At 43.0% G+C, this 12,957-nt stretch overlaps 1 protein-coding gene across 1 annotated transcript in view; it reads left to right on the forward strand.

The window, feature by feature from the left end:
- The window catches only part of RUS3 (root UVB sensitive protein (Protein of unknown function, DUF647)), a 114,209-nt gene extending 102,135 nt beyond the window's left edge, over window positions 1-12,074 (forward strand). The window contains exons 12-15 of the mRNA XM_087387361.1: window positions 11,180-11,297; window positions 11,435-11,475; window positions 11,565-11,758; window positions 11,899-12,074. Of these exons, the coding sequence (XP_087243487.1) occupies window positions 11,180-11,297; window positions 11,435-11,475; window positions 11,565-11,758; window positions 11,899-11,997 (452 nt within the window). The 3' untranslated portion in view covers window positions 11,998-12,074. The remainder of the gene's footprint in view (window positions 1-11,179; window positions 11,298-11,434; window positions 11,476-11,564; window positions 11,759-11,898) is intronic.
- Window positions 12,075-12,957: the final 883 nt, after the last annotated feature.

Genomic DNA, 12,957 nt, shown 5'->3' on the forward strand with positions numbered 1-12,957 from the left:
GAGTCAGGGAGGATGGGGATTACACATCCGGGCGTAGCAGGATACCATGACTAGCACTGTCCTCTTCTATGGCACTTGTAGTAGGGGGAGATCAGAGGTGTTGGTATGCACGCACAGAGAGATGGTTTGCAGGACTAGGGCTCCACATGGACAGACTACCTCCTTTCTAGTACAGCATGGATGCTCCTTTCTCTCCCCTCCTATCACACGAGGTCAACGAGGTTATCCGTGACAATCTACTACAGCTACACACATTCCGGACTTGGTTGGGCTTGAGTGATCTTCCAGTGAAGCTGGGCTTCTTTAGAGATCACTTCCTACATATCAGAGCGGAGGGTTTCATTGATCCACTAGGATACACACAGATTCACCTACCCCACTCGCTGAGGATATCCCTTGGGCAGTTCCGGGTCTCTTCACACAGACTTTGCATCGAGAGCGGCCGACTAGAGCGATTACCCAAGGTGAGGCGCATATGCACACTGTGTGACATGCAGGAGGTTGAGACAGAGGAACATTTCATCTTCAGGTGTCTTGTTTACTATGAGATTGGAGGGCGTGTCTACTGCCTCTTCAGAGATAGTTATGGGATGTTGGTCCGTGTCCTCTCCTACCCAAACCAGCGATGCTTGGCTGGTTTCATTCATGAGATGCTCAAACACTGTGATAGGATACTCCGAGCACGGAGACATGAGCAGACTTCTCCCTCGATTGATACCTCTTAGAGGTCTATCACGGAGTTCTTTCAGCCAGATCACATAGATCCCCACGAGGCGAGACCTCGACATGACCGTGACCCGGAGCCTGTGGGGGGTCACGGTGGCCTTAGTTAGACGCAGATCTACGACCAGGAGATGTAATAGGACTGCACCCTTAAGGGGGCGACATCGTTCTATTGCTGACCTCATGCCTCCACTTCCACAGCCTCATCCATCCTGATGTCCTGTTGATGACGATGACGATGATGATGGTTATGATGATGCCGACAATGATGCTGAGATTGATATATATAGTCGGGATATGACTATGTTGTACTGAGGACTTAGTATCGCCATTTTGCATTTTTTGCATTTTGCATTGGTGTGGATGCTCGTTTAGTAGCTCCACTACCACAGCTCATTATATCAGTTTTTTCACAGTCTCATAGACCCATCGGTCTTTCGAAGAGTTTAATAAACTTTCTTTCTTTCTTTCTTTCTTGCTTACACTTCTATCTACACCTGATAGAGGTAAGGGGGTTATGGGTTCCACTCCTCCATCCACATGGCTCCTTCGCACTCCTGCCTAAGAGTTGCCCCGCAGGAATTCATTTCAAATTCTGGCAGACTTGGCTGAGTTTGAGGCAGAGGAGTTTGTACCCTCTACGCTCGGGAAGCACCTTTTTCAGACATCCATGGACAGAGTATCTCCCTCAGCAGGTTTGGGTGTGCTATTCCTAGTTGGCTTCCCTTCTCTTGATAGGAGGCACTGTTTTCAGGAGAGGGCTTTCTCTGCTACCAGGTCGGGTAGGATCTTCCATCCAGCCTCTTCCTCTCGTAGATGAGGATTGTTAGTCGGAACGTTCAGGGCCTCAAGGATGTACGTCACCGCCGCCGTAGGGGTGTTACTGGGGGACCCATTGATATTCTTATGATTCAAGAACACAAATTGGATGTCAGGGATTGTGCCAAGTCGGGTAAGCTTCTCTCAAGCCATACTTTTTGATCACCTGTCTTGGGCACCAGGGGAGGTACTTGCATCTCTATTTCTTCTTCTCTACTCCCCTTGGTGATTGGACACGGGATCATAGTCCCTTCTAAAGCGTAGTGGATTATACTTTTGATTGGTGGGCAAAAGGTTGGTCTTTTAAACCTTTAGGCGCCCAATTCTAGAGGGGATCGTGTCCTTCTATGAAAGGAACTGCTTTCTTGGTCACATTGCAGAGGCTTGGATTATAGGGGGCGATTTCAACATGGTTGAAACTAGAGAGAGCAGCTTGGGATGCCTTCCTTTTTTAGTACAGTGACAGGGATGCTTGGCACGATGATGCTTTTCACACTCAACCACATTCTCTCATGTCTTCTTGGTCGAACAGGAGATTGCAGATGCCTATCCATGCACGTAGTGACAGATTTTATGTGGATGATTGGGGGCTCTGGAGAGAGGTGGTACAGTTAGCATTGCAGCTGGGGTGTCGACTTCGGATCATTTTCCAGTGATTCTGATGGTTTTAGATCCTCATGTGAGGGGTCGTTCTGCCAGTGTTAGGATTCCAAATGCCTCTGATACAGAGGAGGGCCTTACAAAGACAGTGTTGAGAACTTAAGTATCTCATATGCATGATAGGCACAGCTTTCTTCGTCAGACTTAGCTGCAGCTATTATCTTTTAGTTCCTTGCATGAGGAGGGGTGAGTTCCTTAGGCGTGAGATAGGTATTCGTCAGCAGTTGGCTGCCCTCTAGAGGGAGGAGCAGAAGAGGCCTACAGATGCTTGGATTCAAGAGCGCCTTGCTACAACAAGGGCCCAGCAGCAGTCACTTCTAGATCAAAGAGGTGAGTATGCCTTTCATGTCAGAGAGTCATTTTGGACTCAGACGGGAGGTAGGGTTAACAAGTAGTTCTTCTCTACTCTTGGCCCCAGACATAGTAAAGAGAGCATCTCACAGCTTGTTGACTCATGCAGAGTTCTTTAAACACATCCGGATGCCGTGCCATCGATTTCTATGCCTCCCTTCTTACAGCAGATCCTTACACTTAGGCCACAGATGATGCTAAGGTGGTTCTTTGGCAGGTTGGTGACTAGGGATGTGACTGTCTCACTTGATGCACCCTTCACCAACATAGAGTTTAGGACTGCTCTTTCTGCCCTTCACAAGCCCTGGTTCATATGGACTTAAGTCTTACCCCCTTATTTTTTATTATTTTTTGGGATCAGATTGGGGATCTCATTACTTCAGCCTTGCAGGCTGTTTGGGACCTTCCCTCCAGGATGTTCCCTTTACTCCTTTCAGAGCTGCTCATGCCTTAGTAGACACATCATGGGAGATTTTGGCTAGCATTGCAGCTTGGCATATTTGGAGAGCCAAGTGTACAGAGGTGATGGAGGGTACCCAGGTTCACCCCTCTCAGACTATGACCAGTATTTGGACCGACACAGTGACACTTTGATGGCCATTTGGGCGAGCATGCAGGGATCCTCCAGAGCAGCCACTACCTGGAGAGTTAACTTTTTTCAGAGTTTGGAGAGGATCTCCTTTCTTCTCTAAGTCTCCCTCAGGGTTGAGGTGGCATTTTCAGCCTCCGCCTTGGATTTTTATTAGCTCCTTTTGAGCTGTTTGCTTTTTCCTCATGCATGTAGGCCATCTTCTGGTGGTTCTAGTGATGCCCTATAGGCCATGGTATGTGCCTTGTAGGCATAAGTTTAGGCACTTAGATTATTTTGTGCCTTTTAGGTCACTTAGGACACTTAGTCCTATGTGACACCTAGGACACTTAGTCCTAGGGTCTAGGTACAAGTATCTTGTACCTTTTCTTTTCATTACAACTGACTCGTCTTCCTACCCTTGGACTCTCATCGCTCCCTTCAACCCCTTTCGTACAGTCCGTACGACTGTACTCAAAGCCTACATACAGGTCCGTACTGCGCTGTACATCTTTCGTACAAGCATATGGAAGGTCTTCTACCTATTCCGTACTTGTCGCGTCGTACTTGCACGTGGGAGCGTACCTACTCCGTACAACTGCCGTACAGTTTTGTACCTCAATTACCGTATAGATCCATACTACAGGGCTCCGTACTGCTCTCCGTACCCGCATTTCGTACAGTCACAGTACTGTTTTGTATTGTGCTTCCGTACAGCCGTACACCGTACAACGTACCATATCCGTACAGCTTGTACCTGTTCCAGGACATTTGGGCTTTGGGATTTGGGCTACAATCTCTTGTTTGTTTGCAATACATTGGGGACAGATTGCAGGACATTGAGTCACTTTTGCAAGACATTGAGTCAAATTTTCATACATTGGGTCACATTTGAAAAAAAACAAAAAAAGAAAATCTCAGCAAAATTTGGGGCTTTTCTGTATTTGCCCTCTTTTTGGCCTATTTGCCCTCATTAAATTTGGGGCTTTTGCCAGATTTGCTGTTTTTGCAGTGAACATTGCCTACCACAGTCACATTTGGGTCAGATCTGCATTTGCCCTTTGATTTGGGTTGGAAATTTGCAGATATTTGCTGTCTTTTTTTGGATAGCCAGCTCTTTGCAGTGATAGCCTTGAGGCTTTTGGGTTTTCAGGTCTTTTTCATGGTATCACATTTGCAATGGCTGGGAACAATCAAGATTTATTTGGCATTCTTCGTGAAGATGATAAGTTGGATGGCACCAACTATCCGATGTGGTCTTATCTCATGAAACATATTCTTGTTGCAAAGCATTTGTGGAATATTGTTTCCGGAGTTGATCTGAGGCCAGCCAATGTTACAGTGGTTGCCTCTACTGCTGGTCCCTCTGCAGGGGATACTCCCCCTGATGCCTCATCTTCTAGCACTCTTGCTGCTGCTCTTCCAACTCAAGAACAGTCAAGATGGGATACAAGAGATGCAAATGCACATTCATGTATTGCCTTATCATGCAAGAGAATCATTATTCCACACATCCAGTCTTGCAAAGCAAGCCTGAACATGACATTTCAGAATGCAGGAAGCGCATTGCTTCGGAGAAAAAGAAAGCAGGATTGACAGTTAATGCCTCACATGCTATTGAATCCCATGAGCCAACAGATGCTTCACATGCACATGCTCTTCACGATGATTGGGCATGGGCTGTCCATTGCTCATTTGATCCCTCCAAAGCTGATGCACTCTTTATTGCTAATGACGCTCAGTCTTGTTATTTTGATAGTGGTGCCTCCAAGCACGTCACATCTTGCAAACAGTTGTTTCATTCTTTAGCAGATGCACCTCGAGGGGGGACTGTCACATGTGCTAATAATGCTTCCTATGCTGTAAAAGGAATTGGAGATGTGTAGCTCACATCCATTTCAAGCCATCCTGTCACTTTGACAAATGTTTTTTTTGTGCCTGGAATTGAAGTCAACTTGATTTCAATTTTAGCAATTGCCACTTCAAGTTTCAGAGTGATTTTTTATGGCTACAGATGCCTAGTTTATGATCTTCGTGATGACAATGCCATAGTTCTCACTGGCACTTTGCAAAAGGGGCTTTATCACCTTGATCATCACTCAGTTGCACTTTCTATTGAAGCATTTGCTATTTCAGATTCACAGCTTGCTGAAACTCATCTTTGGCATGAGAGAATGGGTCATCTCAATTATAGAGCTCTTGTAAAGTTACATTCACAACAGATGGCAAATGATGTACCTCAAACTCACACAGTTTCCAAACATGTGTGTGAGGGTTGTCTTTTGGGAAAGATGCATCAGTTTCCTTTTCAAAAGAATTGTCCAAAACTCTCACAAAGGAAATTGCAGCTAGTGCACAGTGATGTTTGTGGGCCAATGAGGACAAATGCCATTGGGGGGTACAAATATTTCATGACTCTCATTGATGATTTCACAAGATATTGCTGGGTATATCCTTTAAAAGCTAAATCTGAAGTGTTCTCATGCTTTCAGAGGTGGCTGAATATGGTTGAGAATGAATTAGGATGCAAGCTTGTCACCCACAACACAGACAGGGGGGGAGAGTATATGTCAAAGGAGTTTGATGCATTTTTGTCTTCACTGGGCATTGTTCACTCATGTACTACTCCTTACACTCCTCAAAAGGATCCTGTTTCTGAAAGGAAAAACAGGTCCACAATGGAGATGGCCAGATGCATGCTTAAGGCCAAGTCTTTGCCCAATAAATTTTGGCTTGATGCAGTGATGTGTGCCAACTATGTGCTGAATAGATCAGCTACAAGGGCATTGAGGACTGTTACACCTTATGAAGCATGGAAAGGCAGGAAGCCTTCACTTTCACACATGAGAGTTTTTGGGTCTCTTGCATATGCTCATGTACCATCTCAGCTGAGACGTAAGCTTGATGACAAGGCAATCAAATGCATATTTATTGGTTACAGCCAGGAGAGCAGAGAGTATCGGTTATACCAACCAAATTATTGTCAGTAGAGATGTAATCTTTGCTGAACATTCAGCTTCTCCTCTTGTGGACTGCAACAATGACATGTTTGATGCCTTTGACTCTTGGTTACCTTTGCCTTCCTCAAAGGAAGACTTTGACCCGCAACATGAGCCTCCTGCAGGCCCTCCAACAAGCAATGATCAGCCACTACCCCATGCTGGTTTGCAGGTTTCTCTTCCAGTACAAAATGATCCCACTATTCATGATGCAGTGATTGAAGAAAGAGCTGTCAATAGACAGCAAAGGCAAGTTCCCAGATGGCTTCTTGATACATTGAGGGACAGCAAACAAGATCAGCCCTTTGCTGCTCGGACAAGATCAGGGAATAGACAGATGCATGGTCACTTTCTTGAGTTTGCACTCCTCGCTGCAGCTTGCAATGAAGAGGCTTTGTGCCATAGAGATGCTTTTGACAGCAAAGAGTGGATGGATGCAATGAGAGCTGAGTTACAATCCATTGCCAAAAATGACACATCGGAATTAGTAGACCTCCCTCCCGGCAAGCATGCCATTGGTACCCGGTGGGTCTACAAATTAAAAAGGAAATCTGATGGCAGTATAGATCTACACAAAGCCCGTCTTGTTGCAAAAGGGTAAGCAACACAGCATTGACTTTGAGGAGACATTTGCTCCCACATCCAGGATTACTACCATTAGATGTGCAGGATTACTACCATTAGATGTGTCATTGTCATTGCAGCCCATCACCATTGGCAAGTGCACCAACTTGACATCAAGACTACTTTTCTTCATGGGAATCTACAGGAAGAAGTCTATGTCACACAACCTCTTGGCTTTGAGGTTGTTAATTCTGAAAATAAGGTATGCCGGCTTAGAAAAGCCCTTCATGGTTTGAAGCGGGCACCCAGGGCATGGTATGCCAAAATTCATGCACACTTACTATCCCTTGGTTTTCAGAATAGCCCCACAAAACCCACTCTTTATGTCCGTGGGAGTGGATCTAATTTTTTAGTGCTGATTTTATGTGGATGATATGCTCATCACGGGTCCAGATACTCAGCATATTCAAGACTGTGTGCAGCAGATTTTTGAAATGTCAAACATGGGACAGCTCCACTATTATTTGGGCATTTAGTTTGCTCATGTTGAGGGGGTAATCATGATGTCACAGTCCAAGTATATTGGACAACTCCTTGATGGTTTTCAGTTCGAGGATTGCAAGCCAATCTCTACTCCAGTGGACCCTGGCTTCAAATTCTCAGCTCATGATGGGAGCCCACCATGTGATAGCACTCTCTATCAGCAGGCTGTTGGATGCCTTATTTATTTATGTCACACTAGACCTGACTTACAGTATGCAGTATCTCAGCTCAGCAAATTCATGCACATGCCCAGTTCACAGCATTGGCAGGCAGTGAAGAGAGTTTTCAGATATCTCAAAGGCACTCAGAATTCAGCCCTCTTCTATGGTGATCAGGGCTCACTTGCCATGCATGCTTACACGGATAGTGACTGGGCAGGATGTTCTGACACCAGAGTGTCACATACTAGCAATTGTTTTTTGCTTGGCAATTCATGTATCTCTTGGCTCAGCAAGAAGCAACCAACAGTTGCCACATCTAGCTGTGAGGCTGAGTACAGGGCAGCTTTCACCGCTACAGTAGAGTGTGTTTGGCTTCGACAGTTACTTATAGATCTTGGTATTCGCCAGACATCCTCCACTATGGTCTACACTGATAGCCAGAGTGCCTTGGCCATTGCGCGTAACCCAATGTTTCATGCGTGTACCAAGCATATTGAAGCTCACTATCATTATGTTCTGGAGCGGTTGTCAGTAGGAGACATAGAGTTGTCCTATCTTCCTACAGAGGACAACATAGCAGATCTGTTTACAAAGGCACTTTCTCGTCCCAAGTTCGAAGTCTTTCGACAGGCTTTACACTTGGTTCCCTTTGTTACGTGATGTGACATACCTTGTACATTCATATGTGGCTATATCCTTTTGGATGAACATGTGCCACCATGACAAAAAATACCACGTATTTTGAGACGTTTCCAGAATACTTCAGCCCATCCCATGGAGGGGGTTTTGTAGGCCATCTTCTGGTGGTTCTAGTGATGCCCTATAGGCCATGGTATGTGCCTTGTAGGCATAAGTTTAGGCACTTAGATTATTTTGTGCCTTTTAGGTCACTTAGGACACTTAGTTCTATGTGACACCTAGGACACTTAGTCCTAGGGTCTAGGTACAAGTATATTGTACCTTTTCTTTTCATTACAATTCTAGTTGATGTGACGGCTAAGACTCGACTCTTTGCACCTTGCTCTCTCTCTTTTGCCTATCGATCCTACAATGCATAGCATGATGTATTCTTGCATTTGAGCTTGCTCTCGCGGTTTTCAATCATACTTAAGAAGTGATTTTCTCGGAAAAAAAAACAAATGGAGTTGATCCCAAAAAGATCGAGATAACCCACAATCGTCCAACTACAAAGAATGTTCATGACATGCTTTCATTTCTCAGCTTGGTAAACTACTATCACACCAAGGTTTATCAAATCTTTGAGATTGCAGCTCCCATGCGCTACTACATCATTTTAGCGGCTCCTCGACATAAATGCGATTTTTACAACAAAGAGTTTTATTGTCCATGCTTAGTGCACACGGAGACAACTCCATGGTGAGATGGATCACCACTCAGTGAAGCATATTTTTACTTAGCTAGTCATGCATCAACTAGACAACTCCGCTAGCATATTTGTACTCAGCTAGACAACTCCATGGTGAGATGGATCACCACTCAGTGAAGCATATTTTTACTCAGCTAGTCATGAATGCTTGACAGACACTTTGGATGGAGGTTTTGACAAACGTTTTATAGACATTGAGTACATTTTAGGATTACGCAATGTTGCTGGCATGATTGGTGGTTATCCTTAGCATGTTTATGGTAATTATTACTATTTCTGTTGACATCCTGGACACTTTGAAGGCAAGTATGCTTGAAACAAGGACTATGTCACATTAGGTCAAGTTCTGAAAGATCAGCCTTATCATCGTAAGAGGATCTTATTCAAACATAAATGATGTTCTGTGTTATCATGAAACGTAATTGTATACCTCACAACAATAATTTTTGGAAAGTTTTTATGAAAGAGCATCATGAGCTCCATATGCAGCCTAAATGGAAAGTGAAGTGATAAAATTTGTTATATTTTTATTTGTTCTGCCCACAAATAAAAGGATGATTCAACCATCCAAAAGTGTTACAGCCAAAGTTGCATAGCCATTGCAAAGAATCTTGTGCTCCATGCTCTTAGACAAAGCAACGAGAACAGATCATCAGCAAAGACATTTGTCCATCTTGTGTTCCATGCTCTTAGACAAAGCACATTGACATTTTGTATGAGAACAGATAATCAGCAAAGCCATTTGTCTTATTTATCGGTCAATCCATGAGAATGAATGTTTCAGATATCTTCAAGAAGGTCCCTCAGATGTGATTAGGAGATGTTGAATCGCACCCAAGAAATATCCCAAAGATTTGACATTTGAAAGGGCCGCGGGGGGGGGGGTTGGTGGGAATCAATGTTCCACGGTCTAGACATCCAGCTAGAAATTGACGTTCATGTGTACAGCCAAGTAGCCATTAGCACCAGAGTAGGAAGTGGGGGATTGCACACAGCACTGTGCATGGATCAGATGATTGGCCATTTGTGACATGGACAGGCTGGCTGATGTTGTGGCAGCAACCTATGTTGTCCACCTTGCTGAAAACAATCTGGATGTTGATGTGGCAGTCTTATAGTCAGACATGGTAGTTGGCATGCTGATGTGGCATGTCATAGTAGCTAGTCCCTGCTATGCATGATGGAGTTTATGGTTCTCAATCTTATGAGTGACTCTCGTGAGATTGAAACTGCACTATGTTGTGTTTTTAGAGGATGAGTTTGGAAATGTTCCTGGATTCATCTAGGTATATGTTGATGTGGCTGTCAGCAAGTGAAGTAGCATCCATTATATGTGGCCTCTCTTGGATGTTTTTCTGTACCAAAAAGTTTCGACTACTACATCCCACTTCTCATAGGTTGTTCCCTAATTATCCTTAAATGTTTCCTCAACCTTGTGCTTAGGTTTTGTGCACTGCAACAGAAAATATGGGTCGTCTTCCTCATTCTCCCCAAATGCTTCAACAACTGGAAAGTTATCCCCCTCTTTCAGAGAGTCAATGAGGTCATCGAAACTCTCCCCAAACTGTGGCGAGTCGTTTTTCTCTCCATTTTTTGTCACTCCATTTGAACGTAGAGGGAAGCTCCCATGTCTTCACAGTTGCAATGTTATCACAATCGTCATGATCCCCTATGATGCATGCACTACAGAAACAAGAAAGTTTTCTTGTTTTAATCAGTTGGTTTAATTGAACAGATGGTAACCACTTGCAAAAAATTTCAAAGAACAACAAAAATATGAATTTGTATGATTGGATATGTTCTAGTCTTACAAAGGTATATTTTTCTATCACTTTAGCGGACAAGCAAATTCTTTGAATTTTCGTCCGAGTGGTGCTTAGGTGTTCAACTATATCGGAATATCTTACGCGGGTGGAGAAGCCCGAACGGCTGAAAATTTTCAAAGAACAACAAAAGGAATTTATACAATTTGATATATTATAGTCTTACAAAGTTATATCTTTCTATCACCTTAGTAGACATGGAAATCCTTTGAATTTTCATCCAAGTGGTGATTAGTTGTTTAACTATTTTGAAATATCTTATTTGAGTATAGAAGCCCCAATCACTAAAATGTTTCAAAGAACAACAAAATCTGAATTTGTACGATTGGATTCTTACAAAGGTATATATGAGTCTAATAACATCATGTCTATAAAGTTGAAAGGAAAGCTAGCCACTTTGTATAGGACCAACAGAAAGAGGAATCATGAAGTTATAAGGAAAATTTCAGGAACAAGCATTTGTATGCTATGAGTCTTTCTTCTGAGTATGGAATACTGAAGATGTGCATCAATCATCAATTAGTGGCATGAACAAACCATTTGTGAGGATCATGAACATGTCTGTTCAATTTGTTCTGCAGTTCTTACTCCCTCGGATTTATCAGCAAGAGAGAAACTACTGCCACAATTCCTGTCAAGTGATTCAAGTAAAAAAATCACTTTTGGAGCAAGGATATCTGCGATCAAGCTAGACGGAGGGTAAATTTCCTTTCTGAGGCAATTACAGTGCTCAGTTCATGTCATTCGTGCTTTCAAGCAACATTCATTACAGTGGCAGTCTCTTAGCTCGAATTATTTTAACTTGAGGCTTGTCGTGGGCATTGATTGTTGAGTAGGTGGAAGCTTTTCTCTCTGTTGATCCAGCGCTACTCCAAGGGTACACTGTAAACAGTTTATTTTTGAAAGATATTATTGTATATCTGCATGGAATTTCTTAAAGCAATGTTTATCATTATTATGCTGCAGGACACTACATGTTGATCATCCAGGAGGAAAGGATCTATGTAATCCTGCATAGGCATGCAACGAGAGAAGATTTCTTGAAGTCATACATACATGCACTCGTTGCAGCAATGTTTCTTGGAATGTCTGAGGTTGATGACCCAGAACTTCAGAGTAATTCCTGGATGGAAAATACATATCCACAATTCTTATCAGAGGTATGGCAAACTAGCTTGTTGTTTGCATTGAAAGTTCTATCATTGAATTATGTTTTATGAATGGCAACTTCTTATGGATTCCATTCCAACCTATGCTACGAAGCCAATATATAACTAATTTAATGGCATTGTGTAAACAGCTCAAAGGATCCGGATGGAACATTGACCGAGTGCTCGTGCATCCTGAAAGTTGGCGAGCAGTTTGGTATTCTAACAATATGGATGTAAAATCTGATTAAAGCAGAAAATATGTTATACATAATGAAAATATGTTTCTTCTTCAACAGTGCCCCATTAGAAAAGTTGATATCAACCAAACAGATTTCAGTACTCCAAATGAGATGGATAAACAAGCGGGAGAATGTTATAGAGGCACAATTGAGTAATCTTACTAGCGTTTCATATCAGTGAAACACTATTATTGCAATGGGCCCTTATCATAAAAGATCCTCTAATTCCAAGGAAGTTTCCTCTTGTTTTTTGGCACTATACTCACCCACTGCTGTATGGGAATTGAACAATCATCCGATTTTGAAAGTAAAGTCCGCGTGCTCCACTAAGTATATGTAGACTCTCTGTCCAAAGGATCTCTTCCAACACCTTTGTGGCCCCTTTGTCCTTGCATTCAATAAATGTGAGACAACATATGATGATTCTTGTAAACCAATGTGTTGGCAAGAAAGATGATGTGAAGGTCAATGTTGAGGTAGGGGGATCTCTCACATCACCTCATCTCCCTCTTCATATATAGTTTCTCTAGCTCTAATGATGTCAATTCTAACAAATGTTGGTACATTCAGCATTGCATGTAATTTCTGGGTGCTCACAGTTTTCGTGGGATAAAATGCATGAGAGGAGTGGGAAACAATTAAGGGGAGTGCATAATTGATTGCTCACTCTTTCTAAGATGAGAGATTGGGCACATGCATTAAGGGCTTGCTCACGTTCTTAAAGCAAGCTTGAGTTCTATGCTTGTTGTGCATCTCTATTGAGGTTCCCTAAGTTGAGTTGAGGGAGTAGTTTTGGATAATATATAAAGAGTTAGTTTGGGCTAATGGATAAAAAATTAACTATTTATCCTGTTGCAAAGTTCACGTGCTCTCATATCATAGGAAGTCATGTCCCATTTGGATACCACTGTCTACCTTGGTGCACTACTCACATACATCTTTTTTCATCCTCCTCTTATTTGACTATCA

Source organism: Dipteris shenzhenensis, chromosome 16 (genome assembly GCF_047967505.1).
Source record: "Dipteris shenzhenensis isolate YYH24624 ecotype China chromosome 16, Dip_SZ_1.0, whole genome shotgun sequence".
NCBI classification, from domain to species: domain Eukaryota; kingdom Viridiplantae; phylum Streptophyta; class Polypodiopsida; order Gleicheniales; family Dipteridaceae; genus Dipteris; species Dipteris shenzhenensis.